The 22,109-nt window shown below is 40.1% G+C and overlaps 2 protein-coding genes across 2 annotated transcripts in view; one reads left to right on the forward strand and one right to left on the reverse strand.

Annotated features, from left to right (window-relative positions):
- The window catches only part of LOC124272719 (protein YIPF5-like), a 153,307-nt gene extending 149,950 nt beyond the window's left edge, over window positions 1–3,357 (reverse strand). Inside the window, exons 1-2 of the mRNA XM_046707916.1 lie at window positions 3,264–3,357; window positions 2,129–2,253 (exon numbers count right to left, since the gene is read on the reverse strand). Coding sequence (XP_046563872.1) covers window positions 2,129–2,235 — 107 coding nt within the window. The 5' untranslated portion in view covers window positions 2,236–2,253; window positions 3,264–3,357. The remainder of the gene's footprint in view (window positions 1–2,128; window positions 2,254–3,263) is intronic.
- LOC124272720 (60S ribosomal protein L9-like) lies at window positions 3,302–9,369 on the forward strand. The gene is made up of 5 exons (XM_046707917.1): window positions 3,302–3,399; window positions 4,385–4,432; window positions 7,559–7,764; window positions 8,321–8,531; window positions 9,239–9,369. The coding sequence occupies exons 2-5, from the start codon at window positions 4,387–4,389 to the stop codon at window positions 9,340–9,342; spliced, it is 567 nt and encodes a 188-aa protein (XP_046563873.1). The 5' UTR covers window positions 3,302–3,399; window positions 4,385–4,386; the 3' UTR covers window positions 9,343–9,369.
- Window positions 9,370–22,109: the final 12,740 nt, after the last annotated feature.

Raw genomic sequence — 22,109 nt, forward strand, 5'->3', positions numbered from 1 at the left:
TAACACCATTAGCTGGAGTTCTAAATTGATGTATTGTATCATGAGCCTTGTGTCGCTATATACAGTACTGTACTACCGTATCATAACACCATTAGCTGGAGTTCTAAATTGATGTATTGTATCATGAGCCTTGTGTTGCTATACAATACTGTACTACCGTATCATAACACCACTAGCTGGAGTTCTAAATTGATGTATTGTATCATGAGCCTTGTGTCGCTATACAATACTGTACTACCGTATCATAACACCATTAGCTGGAGTTCTAAATTGATGTATTGTATCATGAGCCTTGTGTCGCTATACAATACTGTACTACCGTATCATAACACCATTAGCTGGAGTTCTAAATTGATGTATTGTATCATGAGCCTTGTGTCGCTATACAATACTGTATTACTGTATCATAACACCATTAGCTGGAGTTCTAAATTGATGTATTTTATTGTGAGCCTTGTGTCGCTATACAATACTGTACTACCGTATCATAACACCATTAGCTGGAGTTCTAAATTGATGTATTGTATCATGAGCCTTGTGTGGGCTAAATTGATGTATTGTATCATTGTATTATACAATACTGTACTATACAATACTGTACTACCGATATCATAACACCATTAGCTGGAGTTCTAAATTGATGTATTGTATCATGAGCCTTGTGTCGCTATACAAAATCGTATCATAACACCACTAGCTGGTGTTCTAAATTGATGTATTTTATTGTGAGCCTTGTGTCGCTATACAATACTGTACTACCGTATCATAACACCATTAGCTGGAGTTCTAAATTGATGTATTGTATCATGAGCCTTGTGTTCGCTATACAATACTATATCGTAACACCACTAGCTGGTGTTCTAAATTGATGTATTTTATTGTGAGCCTTGTGTCGCTATACAGTACTGTACTACCGTATCATAACACCATTAGCTGGAGTTCTAAATTGATGTATTGTATCATGAGCCTTGTGTTGCTATACAATACCGTATTACTGTATCGTTCCACCACTAGCTGGAGTTCTAAATTGATGTATTTTATTGTGAGCCTTGTGTCGCTATACAGTACTGTACTACCGTATCATAACACCATTAGCTGGAGTTCTAAATTGATGTATTTTATTGTGAGCCTTGTGTCGCTATACAATACTGTACTACCGTATCATAACACCATTAGCTGGAGTTCTAAATTGATGTATTGTATCATGAGCCTTGTGTGCTATACTATACAATACTGTATCATAACACCATTAGCTGGAGTTCTAAATTGATGTATTTTATTGTGAGCCTTATGTCGCTATACAATACTGTACTACCATATCATAACACCAATAGCTGGAGTTCTAAATTGATGTATTGTATCATGAACCTTGTGTCGCTATACAATACTGTACTACTGTATTGTAATACCACTAGCTGTTTTCACTGCTAACAACTCAGCATGTCACATCTTGTTAACCATTAGGCTTGTCGTTAGACACTGTTAACCAATTGGAATGTTGTTACTCCTTGTTAACCTTTAGTCATGTTTTCTTTGAGAGGCATTTTAGAAGTTGTATAGGTGAAAGAAAACCAAGTTCTATGGATAGTCAACTTCTTTAGTGCAATGAGTGTGACGTTTCAGTGTAGGTACTGACACCGTTATCAAGCAAGTGATAAAATGAGTTGTATCACTTGCTTGATAACGGTGTTAGTACCTAAAACAGTTGACTATCCATAGAACTTGGTCTTCCATTAGGCATATTGTTTTACACTGCAAACTCAATTGACGTCTGTCTAGGAATTAATTCTATAAGAAAAGTTTAACCAATCAAAACATATTAAAAACATGAATTGTAAAATATTATGTTCTGTGTTTGTGTACACTAGATGTTAATTAACATTTTCACTGATTTGGTAACTGAAGTCTACCAAACATGTTTTAGTTGTCCTCATACTGATTCCTCCCTGTGAGATTGGAATGTATGTCCCATATAATATATATCCCAGGTTGACAAGTTTTCCTGTATTGTAACATATCATATCATATCAAGACCTTAGTGTTGATTTATATATCATATCACAACAGTGTATCATTACAACCCTAACCCTCATCTGTACAATAGCTTATACAACAACAAATACGATACTGCTCCTGTCCAAACTGAGCTGGTGCTCCCATATCGTAGCCAGTGCTCTGCTGCTCATAATAATTTCCCTGGAAGAAGCCATCTTCCTGACCAAAACCTCCAGACATGATGGTAACTGATCTTATCTGAAACAAACATCATAATCAGTAAGTTGGGTTGAACACCTCTTTCAGATTCAAACAAATGTTCATAGTGGCCTTGCACATCAAAGCGATGCAAGTCTGCGTGGAGAATCGTTCTCACTTTGCTGACTGGACCACCTGTGCCCGTCAAGTATACTCAAATAGACTGAGAATATTACAAAACTTAAATGTGCATAAAAAATGACAAACATTGGATGCAAAATGAAACACTCCAACATTTGCCTAGGTACTAAGCAGTGAATAGGAGATAAAAGAGTGAGTGGGTGAGTTGGGTTTTATTATGCTTGTAGCGGTAATCAAGCAATATCGCGGTTGGGGACACCACCAATTATTTGGAGGTCTAGTAACTTTCAGGCACAGCTAGCCGACTGGAAACTATTTCGCACACTGCTGGGAACCAGCAGTACTTAAATCTCAAGAACCCATACTTATGTTTATAGTTATACAATATATATATATATTATGTGCATAATTTCTAAAACTAACCTGGCAGTACCAGAGAGAGAGAGAGAGAGAGAGAGAGAGAGAGAGAGAGAGAGAGAGAGAGAGAGAGAGAGAGAGAGAGAGAGAGAGAGAGAGAGAGAGAGAGAGAGAGAGAGAGAGAGAGAGAGAGAGAGAGAGAGAGAGAGAGAGAGAGAGAGAGAGAGAGATCTTTAAAAGGTTTCTGATGGCAAACAAGTTTATGTTTATCAAAGTGGACAGTAAACAATAGGCATAGAATATGGTATTAATTCGGTATTATTATTAATGTGCGTGTAGATCAAGCACTGTTAATTTCAGTGTATGATATTTCCATTCAACATAACAGTACTAAACCATTAACCTCTACAATAACAGTTTACTTCTTTGATCGAAAACCGGACAAACGCAATCAGATATTGTTTTCAAAACAATATTTTGCAGGTACACTAATAATTAACAAATACAAGTGAAGTAAATGTGCGTTTCTCATATTTCCTATAAATAAATCTTCATAATTTTTTGTATATTACCTTCTGTCAGTCAAACTACAAAATACGAAAGAAATCTCAACCACGACAGCAAAGAGCAGACAACTTCACGATGATAATTCCGCTTTTGCGCAGTATCAACCGTACGACTTCCTTTTCCGGTCTTGACATCCACCAGGTCGGTGCTTCATGTGCACTATGTAGAATAAAATCGTCAAGAATTGCCATCATTCATCTCCCATCTAACATAAACATTTAATACGTAAATCGTATTAAGTTTTTACTGTCTGACAAAACTGATATTTTATGCCATAAGCGCTTATTTCATGAGTTAACGGACCTTATGTCCGTGAAGTGAACGATGTACACAAACAAGTTATATACTCGGTCATGGGACTGACTGCATTATTTGTAACGAACGATACGGGATTTTAGTGTTCTTAAACCTCAGACAACGCTTTGACTTTGCACCACGTCACATTTGCACATGAATGATTCTAAGAATATATCTATCAACATTTTGAAGTTGTAGACCCAAGTTACCTCTGCTAGCAAAGTTCATGCTTATCATGAAATTCAAGATACAAATGCTTGACGAGGTGTATTGGCATTTGGTTATAACTTATAGAAAAAGAATGGTTTGGGCATAATTGATACAGAATTTATATACTCATAAATCTGATCTCGAGGTATAACCCAAGTAGAAAATAGACCAAGTCTAAATCACTTTAAGTTTACTGATTTAACGTCTTTGAACGACATTTAGAAGTGATACAAGGTGAAAAAATGTCAACTTCTTCAATATAAGGATCATGACATTTCGGGGGCATTAACCTGGCGAATGAGTAAGATCCGCTGAAATGTCATGTTCCTTATAATAAAAAAGCTGACATCCATAAATGTTCTACCTTATACATTACTGATTGGCGTAAGCAACTGCTCGTTTGAATCTGTTAATCAAGCATGTTGGCTTGGTAGATGGTGTGTAATTTATGCACATCAGGTTCGCATCGTTGCTCATGCTCTCAACCACTGGTTTTTACTCGGGTACATACTGCTGTGATGTTTCGATTAAGCTGGAATATTGCCGACGGTGGTGTAATGCAAGCAAACATGATTTCCTCAAGCTAACATGTAATGATATGTATGTATTTGTGTTTTAGTCATGAAGACCATAAAATCAAGCGAGAGTGTGAAAGCTCCTGAGGGAGGTAAGTGTCAATCTTTACCAGGTTTACGTAGTTGTTTATATGATAGTGCCTCTTCTGTGTAGTGGATATAAGATCTTGCTGGAGAGTATTTCAATCTCCTGGCTGTGTCCTATGAAATATATGGCAGTTGTTATCCCACCTGGTGCTCTGTACTAGGGCATAAAACATGGATTTGTCGGGTCGGTCAGATTGAATCCTTGTTAAGCCAAGACATAGTATCTCAGAGGGTTTGCTCTGTGTATACAGCAAAAGTCCAGACAACTACCAGCAGCCATTCGCTTCCAGGAAGCTAGATAAGTGAAATAATCTTGAACAAAACTTAAGACCCACTGTCTCTCTTATGACCCAAGGTGATAGTAATTCAGGGATCACAAGGACTTGAAAAAGTCTGAAATTTAGACATTTTACACTAATAAGGCCCTAAATTCATTTTATCCTAATAAAGACCGGAATTGCAAGTGAATTGCCCTGTAGAGGCCCTATGTGTATCAAAACGTTAGGAATTTATAGGAAACTAATACTAATACATAATAAAAATACCTTGCAATGACTGTAGGTGTTAATGAAACCAATGCAAGGCAACACTTTCCCTGTGCAGCGGTAGCTAGAGTTATTTCTCCCTGATGGCTGGTCCCACATTTGACCAACCTTGTGTGTATGTAACTACCTATGTGTTATTTGTGTTTCTATAGCACCTTAAAGTTGTTGTTTATCAAGGCCTTAAACTTGATGGTTGAACATCTGTACGACCCATGTAATCATTTCCAGCAAGTTGGGTGCCTACTTCTGTTTCTACATATTCTTATTTACAAACAGACATGACATGGTTAGAATAATGCCGACTCTTTTAAATAATACAAGCATCAAGCAATACAATATCAAAGAATCTTGAATTTACAGCATTCATGTTTCTGTACAGAGTTGCATCCCTTGGGCATGCCAGATATATACGATCATGGATTTGAACCCAAAATGTCTGTTTTGCTCATTGTCAAAACTGTAACTTGTTTGTTTCACCAGTTGGATAAATCTGAAAGACTGCATCACTTCCGGTCCTCCCTCATTTAGCTGACACTGTGGTTAACTGAAATAACATTGTATTTAAAGCGTTGTTCACAATCACACTGACAGGCATGTTTAATGAAACCCATCAGGCCACCCCCAAAAATCCTTTGGTTCCTGTTACATTTTTGAAAAATAGTAGGTAGGTAGGTAGGGATTTTTTAATGTTTTTTTAACCAATAACCAAGAACTGCAACAGAAACAAAGCCACCTCATTCACATAAATATGTTATAAGGAGCCTCTTATACAAGCAGCATCATTTCTGTTAAAATGCTCACCCTAAGTATCCTTTGATGCGAGTGTATAAATGTGTGTAGTATGTTAAATATAAACGTATACAGAATATGGTTAACAGTTCCTTGCCACTACTGCAATAAAAGTTAAAATCCACTTTTCTTCAGAGTTTCTATTTCTCTCTTTCATCAGAACAACACAAGTACTAATGTACAGCGTTAGCAAGAATGTTAACTACAGGTTATATTCCTTACAGAATATTAACACATATTTCTGAATAAAACATGTTGATATGAAATATATTTTTATGAAATTATTCAAATAATACAACTACAACTTAAATAAATTTATTTGTAATGAAAATGCAAACTTACATTTATAATGTCCAGATAAACCACGAAAGAAGCAAAAACTACAGCGATTTTTTTTCCATTTGTGACATGTCATAATATCCCTGTGCCTTTTTCTTATATATTTTCATTTGTACATAATCGGAAAATTATTACAAAAAGATTGCTTAAATAATATGTATGGTCGCCTATTTCCCAATATCAGTAGCTTTCTGCTCGGTAACATGACACAACAGCGGAAGATATGTTTTCAAAGCTTCGTATGAATAAGGTGCGAGGCGATTCGTTTGATATCGGGTATGGTTCGAAAGCTCTGAACATCAACTATATCACTGTACCCTTGCAGAGAGTATTTACACAGTTGTAAGAAGCAATTTTATTGGATAAAGATTGGTTTCTAATGACGCTTCGCCACAGTCTGCTATAAGAATTGTGATTGGTCAAAATCAGGCACGTGACCCAAGACAGCCAATCATATTACAGCAATGGATACCGTCCTCGTAAATGAAAACCTTTAGATTTAGACGAAAGTTTTGGGTAAAATAATGCTATTTTGAACATATTAAGCAAGAAATCGCTACCTATACATAAATTATGGAACTTATTGGACGTATCGTGCTAGGTTATGACCTGTGACAACTATGCTTTATGCATATATTTCCGCATTAAACATTGTGTCTGAGCGTGAAGATCGAGGCGGCGAAAGCCGAGATGTCACTTGTCAGTGATTTGACTTGCATCACACGATCAAACAAAATGATGGAAATAGTAATCTATATGTACGTTTGACAACTTTTATGAATGCTGTTGTTGATTTTATTCATTAGTTTATTCAATTTAATTAATGATTTCCTCGAAACATCGTTTCTTTGCTCTTTGACAATTATATTGTGGAGCCGCTGTCGAAGCATGTGTCCGAGAATCATTGTTTTCAATAACAGTGCAAAAACACCTCCAAGACCGGCCAAAAAGTTAGGTAAGGTCAGGTGATCGGAACCAGCCAGGCAGTGAATAGGAAAATAAATGTAATTATGTTTATTTTTATAAACGTCGATAACATCAGGAGTAGATACAACCCGAGGACTCAATCTTATTTGGCTGCATGCATAAGTATCATGAAAAGGAAACATTGTTATAATTGTGGTGGTTTCTCACATTAGGCTCCAGTTTCAGCATTTGAGCAGTTGTAAACAAGGACAGAGGGGTGCACCGACACCTACAGGCTCAGAATCCTCTAAGCCTTCAAAATTAATCTATGTTGATCAAGGCTAGTCAAAAAATACATTTGTAAACCTTATTTCAGTAGTCACTTATCTTTACAGAGATTTCACCAGTTTAGTTTTCTTGGTCTAGAGGATATGCATGAGTTGCAAGGATGCAGGTATGACCAGCATCAGAGTGAATTCTGAACCAGTTTCGTTTGTGTGCAGGCATTGTTATATATACATCAGAAATTTAACATTGACATTTATTTTGCAGTGACACTTAAAGTTCACTCCCGAACTGTCACCGTTTTTGGACCTCGTGGGAAGCTTGTGCGCAGTTTCCGCCACTTGCCAGTGGACATGAAGATAAAGAATGGCAAGATCCTTACTGTGGAGAAGTGGTTCGGCAAGCACAAGGAATTGGCTGCCACAAGGACAGTCTGCTCTCATGTTGAGAACATGATCAAGGGGGTCACCAAGGTATTCTCGCTAAGCATTGCAAACCGGCTCTGGTCAGAAAACTTTATCGTGGATTTTTGACCCTTGAAGATCCGGGGTAGAATAGGGCTTCAGCAACCCATGCTTGCCACAAAAGGCGACTATTCTTGTCGTAAGAGGCGACTAATGGGATCGGGTGGTCAGGCTCGCTGACTTGGTTGACACGTCATCGGTTCCCAAGTGAGCAGATCAATTCTCATGCTGTTGATCACTGGATTGTCTGGTCCAGACTCGATTATTTACAGACCGCTGCCATATAGCTGGATTATTGCTGAGTGTGGCATAAAACTCAACTCAACTCACTCACTCACTCACTATCATGGATTTTAAGCTAGTTCATTCAGTATAAGGAAAATCTTCCATGAATGAGCAGTCCTGATGTACGGGGAATCAAAGGGTGTTCAAATGTTCGGGTTAATTGGGAAGTTGGGTTCTGTTGGAGTGAATTTTATCAACACTATGCTATTCTGTTTCCCTCTTTTTTATGTACCAAGGGGTCATTCATTGCATCATTCCTTCACTCTGCATTTTATTTCAGGGATTTTTGTACAAAATGCGTGCCGTTTATGCCCATTTCCCCATCAACGTTGTGATCAGCAATGAGAACACAACCGTGGACATCAGGAACTTCTTGGGGGAGAAGTTCACCCGTAAGGTGGACATGATGCCAGGTGTGACCTGCACCCCCTCCGGCAACAAGGATGAGTTTATTATCCAGGGAAACGACATAGAGCTGGTATCACGATCAGGTGCGTGTCAATAGTTGTCTAACCTTCTAATGTGAAGCTCATTGCTGGTGTCCCCTGCCATGATATTGCTGGAATATTGCGGCATAAAACTAAACTCACTCTCTAATGTGAAAATGGCTGTGGGGAGCTCCCTGGTTAGGATTGATCCTGAGTGAGCTAAGTTAGTTTTACAAGGTGACTTAAGAAAATGGTCTGACTTGCTGTTATGGTTGTTGAGTTTTGAATGAAAGCAAAGCGACCTAACATGGTGGCGTGTTCCAGTGACACAAATGACTGGGCATTAGCAGGTAGGGAGAATATTGTTGGCGTCTATGGAAAAGAACAAACCAAACCTTATATCAGAGGATTAGAAAGGATATTTGATTTGTCTATTCAATATGTGGTGGTAGTGGTCTTACCATTATTTTCACATACTTTGAGGTGTGGACTCTGGATAATACACAGATATAGCACCTGGCAGTAAATACCCCTTCTCCCCCCCCACCTCACTCTTCACTGGAGAGGAAGGGGCGTGGGTGCCCATGTTTTAAATACTGCTGCATTGTCTGCAACTTATGATTGTTTTTTAGAAGCTCTAAATTTCTTCTGGTTGGCTTCTGCAAAAACATCTGTGACAAAATGATAAATGAAACAATCTGTGGCATGAAAGAAAGGCTGTTTTAAAGAGTTGTTAAAGCAAGTTGCTCACCAGCTGTTGTGTGTTTCAGCTGCCTTGATCCAGCAGTCGACCACAGTGAAGAAGAAGGACATCAGGAAGTTCTTGGACGGGATCTATGTGTCCCAGAAGACGACTATTGTCAAGGAAGAATAGAGAGACTTCATTAAAATATTCACTGTGGACTAGTTGTTTTTGTTTTTGTTTCCAGAGAGATGGAAAATCTGTCTCCTGTACTGTAAGCCCCCCAGAACACCTTGGTACCAACCTGCGGGGCAGTCTAGCGGTTAAAGTGTTCGTTTGTCACCCCTAAGACCCAGGTTTGATTCCACACATGAGTACAATGTGTGTTCCCAGCCGTGATGTTGCTGGAATATTGATTTAAAATCAGCGTAAAACTTAACTCACTCACTGGTACCACCCCACAATGTACACCATGCGTCAGAATCTGTGAGTACCGTTTGTTTTTTGTCATCAGAACTGTCTCAGGTGAATGTCCTCTTTCATGCACCTGTGTGAACAGTGTTTCTGTGATCAGGGAGCAATCACAAAGGCGAAAAAAATACTATATATTCTGTGGTCAAATTTGGCAAGTTCTCCAGACAATGCTGGAAAATTGTGCTTAAGTTTCTGCATTGTTTGAAGCTAATCTCCATGAATTTCCTTGTTATGCATTTATTTGGCTTGTGGCAGGCTTCTTGTTGAAAACTTGAGAAAGGCACTTTATTAAAAAGACATGTTCTTACCAAAAGCAGTAACAAAAGTCACATCCCCTTTGAAATAAATCAGTATATTAATTTCATGTAACCATTTCACTTAGCTTAAAACGTTTTAAAGCTTGTAAATTGTTTCCACTTCAAAGAGTGATTGACACCAAAACCCCAAATGCTAGGAATATTGCAAGTCTGTTGAACCATTCGCCCTTCCTAGAGCTATGCAACCGTTGCGCGTTTAGAACTGGTTTTAAAGTCTCCAGTAAAAATTCAGTCATGTATATGATGAATGTAAATAAAACTCAGTTTTTGGCTGAGTTTAGTTTTGCGACGATTTTAGCAATATTCCAGCAATGTCACGGATGGGGACACCAGAAATGGGCTTCACACATTGTACCCATATCGGGAATTGAACCCGGATCAACAACATGACAAAGCAAATGCTTTAACCACTAGGCTACCTCACCACCCCATCAATATTTGAAATACAGCCAGGTGATCCCAGGGAGTAAATGCACAAAACGTGAACGAGTGTACAGATGAATACTAAGCTGTAACTGCTGCACTCCATTTCCCAGCTGTGAAACTAGATAACTTGTGATGTACAGGTGCCATCCTACCAAATCGGGATACAATTACATGCAATTTACCAAGTTCAACCACAAGCAACACCACCACATCTCGCTGGAGCACAGCTTACACAAGGGACCTAATCTTTGAATATAAAGTTCATACTTGTTGAAATTCCAGACATTGTGTTTGATGAGAATCCATGGCCAGGATCACAAAGCACCTTTAATTCAATGTAACATCCCCACTATCCCTTGAAATTGGGATGCAAGAGTCAAGCTGGTGGTTACATGTTCTGGCACAGCTAACGATGGAAAACGCTCGTTACCAGGCACAGGTAACGATGGAAAACGCTCGTTACCAGGCACAGGTAACGATGGAAAATGATCGTCACCAGGCAGCTAGCGATGATGAAAATGATCGTCACCAGGCTAACGATGGAAAATGATCGTCACCAGGCACAGCTAACGATGGAAAATGATGATCGTCACCAATGATCGTCACCAGGCACAGTAACGATGGAAAATGATCGTCACCAGGCACACGCGTCACAGGTAACGATGGAAAATGATCGTCACCAGGCACAGCTAACGATGGAAAATGTCACCAGGCACAGGTAACGATGGAAAATGATGTCACCAGGCACAGATACGTCATGGAAAATGGAAAATGATCGCCACCAGGCACCATGATCGTCAGCTAACGATGGAAAATGATCGTCACCAGGCACAGCTAACGATGGAAAATGATCGTCACCAGGCACAGGTAACGATGGAAAATGATCGTCACCAGGCACAGCTAACGATGGAAAATGATCGTCACCAAAACGATGCTCACCAGGCACAGGTAACGATCATGCTCGTCACCAGGCACAGCTAACGATGGAAAATGCTCGTCACCAGGCACAGCTAACGATGGAAAATGCTCGTCACCAGGCACAGCTAACGATGGAAAATGCTCGTCACCAGGCGCAGTAACGATGGAAAATGATCGTCACCAGGCACAGCTAACGATGGAAAATGCTCGTCACCAGGCACAGCTAACAATGGAAAATGATCGTCACCAGGCACAGCTAACGATGGAAAATGATCGTCACCAGGCGATGGAAAATGATCGTCAAACGATGGAAAATGCTCGTCACCAGGCACAGCTAACAATGGAAAATGATCGTCACCAGGCACAGCTAACGATGGAAAATGCTCGTCACCAGGCACAGCTAATGATGGAAAATGCTCGTCACCAGGCACAGCTAACGATGGAAAATGCTCGTCACCAGGCACAGGTAACGATGGAAAATGCTGGTCATCAGTTCTAATAGATTATCTTTGGAGAAACCCACACCGGTTGTCATCAGCTCATACCAATATGTGACAGTACATGAGGTTCTATTTTTCAACAACTGCGATTTTCTATTTCCAATTTTTACATTGGTGTGCCAGGAAGAATCATAGGGTTGAATCTTGATCCTTCCTGAATGTTTCTAGGTTTGTCCAGTGGATAAACCGTCTGCTTGGTTCGATCTCCAGCCGTGGCAGAGAATGAGTTTTCATAGTGTTCACTTGTGGTGATGCTGCCTGGAATGAAAGAGAAAAATACATTGGACGTAGTATACTGGATCTAAACCCAGCTGCTGCAGCTGGGCCAACTTGCACAAAGCCAGGGCCATGTTTTTCTAAGTCTGTGTTAGTGTATGTGAGTTATGATCGGTTCTTGACAAAATCACTTTGTGATACTGGACCCTGTTATCCCCAAGAGCAAGCTCGGGTACCTCGTCTAGGTTTGTCAGCACCCACTTTCGCCACTGCATCTCATGGTTCCGGTTCCTGGTGTACCCATTTTGCTCATTTAAGGCCGCTTTGACCAGTATGTCCTGAGACCATAATCCGAATGCTAAACACTGGCGCGCAGCGAGTTCCCGTGAGGTTTAAAGTGGGACCGAAGCAGCTTGTCGAGGTCATACACTGAAAATCAGAAGTCCTTTGAACATTGCTGGATGGTTCTATGTTTCATTGTGCATATACTGACACGCATGTTACAGACTATACTTTCATTCAGTGCCCAAGGTTAATATAGTGATGTAGTCATGTTACATTGTCATATGTTACATTGTCATATGTTACATTGTCATATGTTACATATGTTTAAAAAGTTTGAACTTTATGACAAACCATACCCTGCCCAAACACGACACGCCTAGTTGGAAACACCCGAACTGTCTTCAAACAGGAAGTTGATGTTCTCGATCCCACCCATGCCGTTTGAAACTAAATCCATCATAACAGCTTATATTGTACCTGAACTAATATTAACAACGTCCAGATGTGAAGAGTTTCGTCACTTGTGCAGGCTTACAAGTATTCGTGCACTAACCGTTGTGGGATATATGTTTTGAAGCGCTCATAAAATACGTTGATTGCGTATATTAACCATGTGATTGATTGGTCATTGAGCATTGTTGTATTGTTGAATGGACTGTCCAGACGGATATGGTCCGCGATTCTGTTCTCACTGTTGGCACGTGTCCGCCTTCTCACAAAGATGTCCGACGTATTTCTGAAATCGTAATGAAACAGCTCTACAAATTCGTTACTGCATCGTTCAGGATATATACGGTAGTCGAGATGCATCGACCCAGCGAATGAGCAGGTATCAATCACATCATGTGATCTTTCTTTCACATTCGATACCTGTCTTCGTGAAGGCCGTACGCCCTTAAACACGAGTTTCTAAAACGTGTTAACACCTTCATATTTACAAGGACGAGGTCTCCTCTTTTCCATTTCCTGAGAAATTTTTCTGAAATATAATTGGTTGAGAAATGCATTTCGTTTTACAAGATGAACAAGGATATGGATTACAGTAAATGTATTATTACGTATCTGCCCAGCTGCGTCGCAGCGGTCTGCAAATAAACGAGCCCAGAAGAGATTTGACGCCAAGGTTGATACACATCTGTATGTCAGCATAACCATGTCACAGAGAGGGAACATTGCTTAAAGCCAAAGTCTGCATTGCAGTATTCCAGCTGTACAATAAGCGGGACGGACCAGTGAAGACCCGGGTTAGAACTGTTCTTCACTAACCCACACTTGTCCAAAGATACGACTAACTTTACCGTTATGTTTGTTGTGCTGGGTGTTTCTGTCTATATAGAAGATAAAACAGACTTTGGTTTTCGTGGCTTTGTTACAGTCATCTCACGACATAATAGGATTCAGATAAAGCCTCGAAACATGATGGTGGTTGGTATGTTTTGGGTCTAGTACTGATGTTTCACACCTGCGGGAATCAAATCCCCGCATCCCCTGGTGTCGACAACGTCAGCAATGTGGCGGCCGCGATGAGGTGTTAACGGGAAGATTTGCTTGAATAACGGTATTGTTGATGTTGCAAACGTCTGGTATTGCTACACAGGTGTTGTGCCGACACACTGTGCTGTGGAGTGCTGATGTACGGATGTGCTGACGGTATGGTGTCCAGGAAAAGGGTGTAGTGGTGGTGTATAGTCGTTGTACACGTGTTACTGCTAACATTATGTTGCGGGACATAGTTAGACTTGTGGGTTGGGTTCTTAACGCCGCACTCAGCAATATTAGAGCTATTTGGCGGCGGTCTGTAAATAATCGAGTCTGGACCAGACAATCCAGTGATCAACAGCATGAACATCGATCTACGCATTTGGGATACGATGACATGTGCCAACCAAGTTAGCGAGCCTGACCACCCGGTCGCATTAGTCGCCTCTTACGACAAGCATGGGTTGCTGAAGACCAATTCTAACCCGGATCTTCACGGGCAAGTTAGACTTGTGTTACTCAGATCCCGACCAGTCACAGGGCTGTCAGGCTTATGTCGACTGTCATAGGAACCTAGGCTCTCCTTGCGTTACCAAAACATATCCTCATAATTGAGATATCAAGTAAAACTGATTTCTAGCCAATATTCGGGAAAGTTGTGAGCTGCACGATTAACGCCAAGTCCCAGCTCACAGAGTTAGCGTTGTCCATGTCACACCGGAAGTTGGTCGCCTCCGGTACATTTCCTTTTCGTTCTATTAGGAATCTGTACGTCGCTCATAGGTAATAAAGCTAAAACATGCACAGACGATCGCCAGTATGAAATTATAATGAGAAGTATACATTTTAAGAATCAACTTTGTATTGAGCGTCGTATATAAATACTACGTCTTGACTACCCAGAAACAGAACCCGTCTGGTATAAAGGGCAGAACAGCTGTGAAAATCACTCGAATGGGCCACTGAAAAGCAGTGATGACACTAGATGTTCGCCACAAGGTTAAACTTGTCCTGCTCTGCCGGTAGTAGTCACTGTTTAGTCATTTAAAGGTTACAAACTAGTTTAAACCTAAACCTCTGCCTAGGAGACTAATTTCGGTCTGAAAGCTCTACATGAACTTAAGCTTCTATTACCATGCTTGAAAGTGACAATTTTAACTCGAGGTTTCTGGTCTGGCCATACGTTTTTCAAGTAACACCTGGAACTATACTCTCTAATCGATACTGTTTCGAAGGCCCAAGCAATATTTACTAGTGTTGTTTGATTTCCTTCAATGACATACACTATTGTCTTGTTTTACATCATGCATTCTCGAAAGAAAGGTACCCATCTTCCAAATGAAAGGTATCATTTGGCCGTCTTCTTTTATTGTGACCATGACGGAAGCTATAGCCGACCGGCGAGCTCCGTGGTAATCTGGCAGAGGTCTTCTCGATGGAGACATAGCGACTTGGTGGTTCTTGGGTGTTGATAGCACAGCAAGTTGCAAATTACCCTCAGCCGTAATCACATGAATGAACAATTTATTGAAGCGCCATACAATACGGCTAACCGGCATCTGTATCAACACACCTATTTTGTGTTTTAATCCGTTCCTAAGGAAACCAAGAACATGTCACATGTAAATATACACTATTCAACCGGAACCTCGCAATAAGAGAACCAACTAAAGGATACATGATTAATAGAGAGACGATTACTCGACCAGGAACTGAACAGCTATTTCCACGACAGGGAACAAGAGGCCGCCAACCACTGTGCTATTCCAGCGTTCGGACCAAGGTGAATCCATAGTCACGTGTGTAGGTAGGGATTCCTAATTGAAGTGAATGTGTTGCGTTTCTCGTCGGTATTGGCATTATTGCTGAGATATGAGTGTGCGAGTTTAGTTTTAGCAATATTCCAGAAATATCACACATTTCCACATTGTACCATGTGGGGAATCGAACTCGGGTCTTCGGCGTGACGAGTGAACGCTTAAACCACTAGGCTACCCACCGCCAACGCTGAGATACGAAGGAAGGGGACAGACAGGATTCACGCATTGTACTCAGTATGGGGATCAAACCCACAAAGCTAACCAACCGCGCCTCACATGTTCAGTTTGTAACAGTGACGCTGCTGCTGGCTGAGTTGGGGATGGTGATGATGACGGCGGTGATAATGATGATGATTATGGTGGTGATTTTACTCTTTACTGTTCCAGTGTAGGTCACCTCCACAGCGCCACACGTCTGGTATTGATAGTCAGGGTATTGTGGTGAGAAATATGATATCAGTTATCGGGTGATTTGCTTTGTGGCTACTTGTTGTTTTGATATTCACGCAAACAGAACCCCTCCTATGACCGACAACCCACTCACCTCCCCCCTTGTTGCTGGGTCGCACCTGCTTCACATCAAATATCACATGCAGCCATCTCGACAACGTCGTAATAGTCCTTCAATTCACAGCAGATACGTTGGATGACGTAACCGGGAACTGCTGGTAAATAACAAAGCCGATTTTTACAGAACACAGTGGCTCATTCCTTCACGTACAGGTTTGTTAAAGAACAGGGTAAGGGTGTCGACACAAAGAATGCACGTGTGGCTAAACCCAGCGGCACCACTACCCATAAATACAATACAAACATATATTAACAGATTGCATCAGAGTAACAGGACTGTTCAAATAGAAGTGAGTTCGGTTTAACTAGGATTTAAATTAGATGGGAAACCGGAAGCGATGCTACTTTGGTAAAAAACAATTAGAATTGTTATACCACTGACAAAAAGCCCCACAAAAACAGGACTGGAACCCGTGGTCATAGGTGTATGGTGCGTCTAAGGGACGCAACTCTGAGCAGTCTTCCGGCGGAAACAGTTTTACGTGTAATAAAATCCACCTATATACTTCCTTACCAGGTTACACACACTACTCACGATGCCTTGTTATGGTCAGTTGGAGCAAGTGTACCTTGGTACTGTACTTGTTGACATCACAAATAAGATCATATCATTTTTGTTTGAACAATTCCAGATTAAATATAGTACACCAGTGTAGAAAAAGTAAGGAGAATCACTATTCCAATTACAAAAGTTCGATGTAGAGTTTCCAAGTTCCAAATCGGACTTTCATTAAGCGCCACACGTCTCTGATTGGCTCCTATTAATCGCGATCTTCAAGACATTCCGCAACCCTGTCAGTACCGTACCTGCCATTAGGCACTTAAGGCATGTGCCTACACTTAATTATTTAGGCATTAAGGCATGTGCCTACACTTAATTATTTAGGCATTTTTTACATGTGGTGTGTTATGGATATGTTATATTTCGAGAGCAGTCTCCGTTTCTATGAAAGGTGGATAACTCTCATGCTACTTTGATGCCAACATGGTGTCTAGCACATCAAAAACAACTGACAAGTATTTTAAGATTTCATCCGTGAAATACTATAGTACTGTCGGAAATAGAAAAAAAGTGTATTTTCTCATTTATCTCTACAATTTATGTAGTTGATATGTGAAAGTGTGAAATATCTGTTAAACTAAGTTCGGCCTAACTACAGTTTCAGTGGTAGAGAGATAGGAAACGGAGAAAAAGGACTTTACTGACGGGAAATTAGTGCAGAAATGACCAATGCGGTTTTTTGTAAGTCCAAAAAGACTTTTTTGGAATAGACCATGGCTTTATGCAAATTAGTGTGCGACGATATTGTATTACAAAGGACACTTTTTAAATGCCTCTTTTACATATCTCAACATAAACTATATGAAAGAAAAACACGTAAGATGCATGTTATACTAGATGAAGCCTAAAACACGTAAGACGCATGTTAATTAATGTGTTAGATTAGACATAGTCAACAGTACTAGATTAGACATAGTCAATGAAAAGCACAAACTATCTTTGAGATGTCCCCTTGTGCCTGTAGGCAGCACGTGCATTTCATGCCAGGTGAGTCGACGGTCCGTCGTCATACCTGGCTGAGCGACCTAATTGCCATCTATAGTCTGATCTGTTGTTTTCAGCAGCTATTCGTATTTTTTCTAAGTTTTGCCCGATTTTACGAGTAAACATGCTTTTCTGGATATCGTATTACGCATCCCGCTGAACACCCAGTTAGGGTTATTTCGACATATGCTTTTTGAAATTATGTAAATTTTCGGGATACAGAGTAAGAGCCTAAAAACAGTTTTTTTCTATTTCCGACAGTACTATAATTAACTTGCTCCTCAGCCAAAGGAAAAGAAAGTATCCGTTCCAGAGTCCCATTCACCACCATATTTAGATCCGGTCAATTATGGAAATGGTTTGGCTGATCAGGAAAAGAAAGATTTCCTATCATCGAAATGGCAAGATTGTCACTTGTTCAAATTATGTTTATATATAAAGTAACCAGGAGCTAGCCTGTATTCACAACGCTACATGCAACAGTTGGCTTCAGCTGATATAACTAACACGTCCAACCTACACTTCATTTCTTTCCTGCGTACGCCCCTGCCTGTCAGCAGGGTGCGCTGGCATAGCCAGTTGTTATTCCGAGCTTTACGGAAACAGGCAAGCGTTATAATTTTGTGTCTACGACAGAATACAGGTTACAACCACAACTCCCCAAAGCCTTTGTGTAGCACTTGCGGGAAATAGGCCCTCAGGAAACCATACTGGGCGATCAAAGTCGACTACAGTAGCGATGATGTGGTCAGGCTCTATGGCGTGGATGATTGAATTTCACCATCATCATCCACTGATGTGTAGGGTTCGGAGTAGATTCTACACAGGCATGTAGCATGATATAGCATGAATAGTGCTGATTACGGCGTTAAACACCATTCCCTCACTCATTCCAAGTGTACAGAGAGTTATCGGACCCTCGGCTACTCGTTCCTCAAGTAGGACTTTCATCTCGGGTAATGTATTCCTAACAACTCATCCCACCTCCATCAAACCTGTACCGATTTAGTCTGACACAGGTGTTGCTGGTGAGCCCCCATGGGAACAGGTGTAACTACATGTCCAACAACGCAACAAAATGATCGTATTTCTAGCAATATTTTTATTTTTCCTGTGTGATGCTGTGAGACTATTTGTGGCTGCCATTTATCATGCACAGATCTCCATGGCAATGGCCGGACCGACATCACCGATAAAGTAATCTGTCTGATGGGGTAAATACCGAGAGTGTTAAATACGTCCTGTACAATACGTGGTACCCAGCAGTAGGTATCTGTTAGACCTGGCATTGTCTGTGGTACCACCTAGGTTGGTGTGAGTTAGGCTATTGCACAGTCTGTGGAACATCATCAATAGTGTGAGTTAGATACCTATTGTACAGTCTGTGGAACATCATCAATAGTGTGGGTTAGATACCTATTGTACAGTCTGTGGAACATCATCAATAGTGTGAGTTAGATACAGTCTGTGGAACATCATCAGTGTGAGTTAGTGGAACAGTCTGTGGAACATCATCAATAGTGTGAGTTAGATACCTATTGTACAGTGTGGAACATCATCATCATCAATACAGTGTGGAACATCATCAATAGTGTGAGTTAGATACCTATTGTACAGTCTGTGGAACATCATCAATAGTGTGAGTTAGATACCTATTGTACAGTCTGTGGAACATCATCAATAGTGTGAGTTAGATACCTATTGTACAGTCTGTGGAACATCATCAATAGTGTGAGTTAGATACCTATTGTACAGTCTGTGGAACATCATCAATAGTGTGAGTTAGATACCTATTGTACAGTCTGTGGAACATCATCAATAGTGTGAGTTAGATACCTATTGTACAGTCTGTGGAACATCATCAATAGTGTGAGTTAGATACCTATTGTACAGTCTGTGGAACATCATCAATAGTGTGAGTTAGATACCTATTGTACAGTCTGTGGAACATCATCAATAGTGTGAGTTAGATACCTATTGTACAGTCTGTGGAACATCATCAATAGTACACAGTCTGTGGAGTTAGATACCTATTGTACAGTCTGTGGAACATCATCAATATGTGAGTTAGATACCTATTGTACAGTCTGTGGAACATCATCAATAGTGTGAGTTAGATACCTATTGTACAGTCTGTGGAACATCATCAATAGTGTGGGTTAGATACCTATTGTACAGTCTGTGGAACATCATCAATAGTGTGAGTTAGATACCTATTGTACAGTCTGTGGAACATCATCAATAGTGTGAGTTAGATACCTATTGTACAGTCTGTGGAACATCATCAATATAGTGAGTTAGATATCTGGAACATCATCAATAGTGTGAGTTAGATACCTATTGTACAGTCTGTGGAACATCATCAATAGTGTGAGTTAGATACCTATTGTACAGTCTGTGGAACATCATCAATAGTGTGAGTTAGATACCTATTGTACAGTCTGTGGAACATCATCAATAGTGTGAGTTAGATACCTATTGTACAGTCTGTGGAACATCATCAATAGTGTGAGTTAGATATCTATTGTACAGTCTGTGGAACATCATCAATAGTGTGAGTTAGATACCTATTGTACAGTCTGTGGAACATCATCAATAGTGTGAGTTAGATACCTATTGTACAGTCTGTGGAACATCATCAATAGTGTGAGTTAGATATCCTAGTGTGGGTTTACCTATTGTACAGTACAGTCTGTGGAACATCATCAATAGTGTGAGTTAGATACCTATTGTACAGTCTGTGGAACATCATCAATAGTGTGAGTTAGATACCTATTGTACAGTCTGTGGAACATCATCAATAGTGTGAGTTAGATACCTATTGTACAGTCTGTGGAACATCATCAATAGTGTGAGTTAGATATGCTATTGTACAGTCTGTGGAACATCATCAATAGTGTGAGTTAGATACCTATTGTACAGTCTGTGGAACATCATCAATAGTGTGAGTTAGATACCTATTGTACAGTCTGTGGAACATCATCAATAGTGTGAGTTAGATACCTATTGTACAGTCTGTGGAACATCATCAATAGTGTGAGTTAGATACCTATTGTACAGTCTGTGGAACATCATCAATAGTGTGAGTTAGATACCTATTGTACAGTCTGTGGAACATCATCAATAGTGTGAGTTAGGCTATTGTACAGTCTGTGGAACAGACTTGTACAGTCTGTGGAACATCATCAATAGTGTGAGTTAGATACCTATTGTACAGTCTGTGGAACATCATCAATAGTGTGAGTTAGATACCTATTGTACAGTCTGTGGAACATCATCAATAGTGTGAGTTAGATACCTATTGTACAGTCTGTGGAACATCATCAATAGTGTGAGTTAGATACCTATTGTACAGTCTGTGGAACATCATCAATAGTGTGAGTTAGATACCTATTGTACAGTCTGTGGAACATCATCAATAGTGTGAGTTAGATACCTATTGTACAGTCTGTGGAACATCATCAATAGTGTGAGTTAGATACCTATTGTACAGTCTGTGGAACATCATCAATAGTGTGATACCTAGTTAGATACATCTATTGTACAGTCTGTGGAACATCATCAATAGTGTGAGTTAGATACCTATTGTACAGTCTGTGGAACATCATCAATAGTGTGAGTTAGATATCTATTGTACAGTCTGTGGAACATCATCAATAGTGTGAGTTAGATACCTATTGTACAGTCTGTGGAACATCATCAATAGTGTGAGTTAGATACCTATTGTACAGTCTGTGGAACATCATCAATAGTGTGAGTTAGATACCTATACCCTTGTTTTATCAAGATTTCAAAGTAATCTGGATTTAATCGTCTCATTTGTAGAAAGTGTTTACTCGGGGGCACCTGCCTTCTGTTTATCACCCAGACTGGTTTAAACACTGTGGGCGGGGCACCTCTCTTCTCTTACTAACCCAGACCGGTTTAAACAACAATGTGTCTCCCGGGCTGTCTGGATGAACTCTAAATAGGTTCTTTCATCTGGAATATAAAAGAAATCATAGCTCAGATTTTAAACAAACAAAGACGTAAATATAAAAGTGGATATGTGTTTTTATTAAATGTTTAATTGTGATCACTAACGTTACAATCTAAAGAAGTATCTCGGAACTAACACGTTTCAGTTAATAGGATGTTGAAGGAGGTCTGAGACCAAGGCGTCCCTATTGAGTGTTAGACAGCCCCGAGACGTGAAACCTTCTGCAATAAACATGTAGATAGCTTGGGATACTGATGACAGACATTAAAATATGTGTATTTCTCAAGTTGGATTGTGTCATTTTCCTACCGAGTGAGTCCATTCGAGTCAACTGATACGGTGACCGTTAGATATTTCAATGGCGGTGCTCAGATACAATCAAACATTGTAAATCGTCTCACGGTCTGTATGGCTGGCTTGTAGTGCCAA

The sequence above is a fragment of the Haliotis rubra genome, unplaced genomic scaffold, assembly GCF_003918875.1.
Source record: "Haliotis rubra isolate DU_JTF1 unplaced genomic scaffold, ASM391887v1 Scf172, whole genome shotgun sequence".
NCBI lineage: Eukaryota > Metazoa > Mollusca > Gastropoda > Lepetellida > Haliotidae > Haliotis > Haliotis rubra.

What these genes read in the sequence shown, in the direction of transcription:
- LOC124272720 (XM_046707917.1), top strand. Translation starts at nt 4,387, where the DNA reads ATGAAGACCATAAAATCAAGCGAGAGTGTGAAAGCTCCTGAGGGAG. An exon ending in TGATCAAGGGGGTCACCAAG is followed by an intron (nt 7,765 to 8,320) that starts GTATTCTCGCTA and finishes ATTTTATTTCAG; the next exon opens with GGATTTTTGTACAAAATGCG. An exon ending in AGAGCTGGTATCACGATCAG is followed by an intron (nt 8,532 to 9,238) that starts GTGCGTGTCAAT and finishes TGTGTGTTTCAG; the next exon opens with CTGCCTTGATCCAGCAGTCG.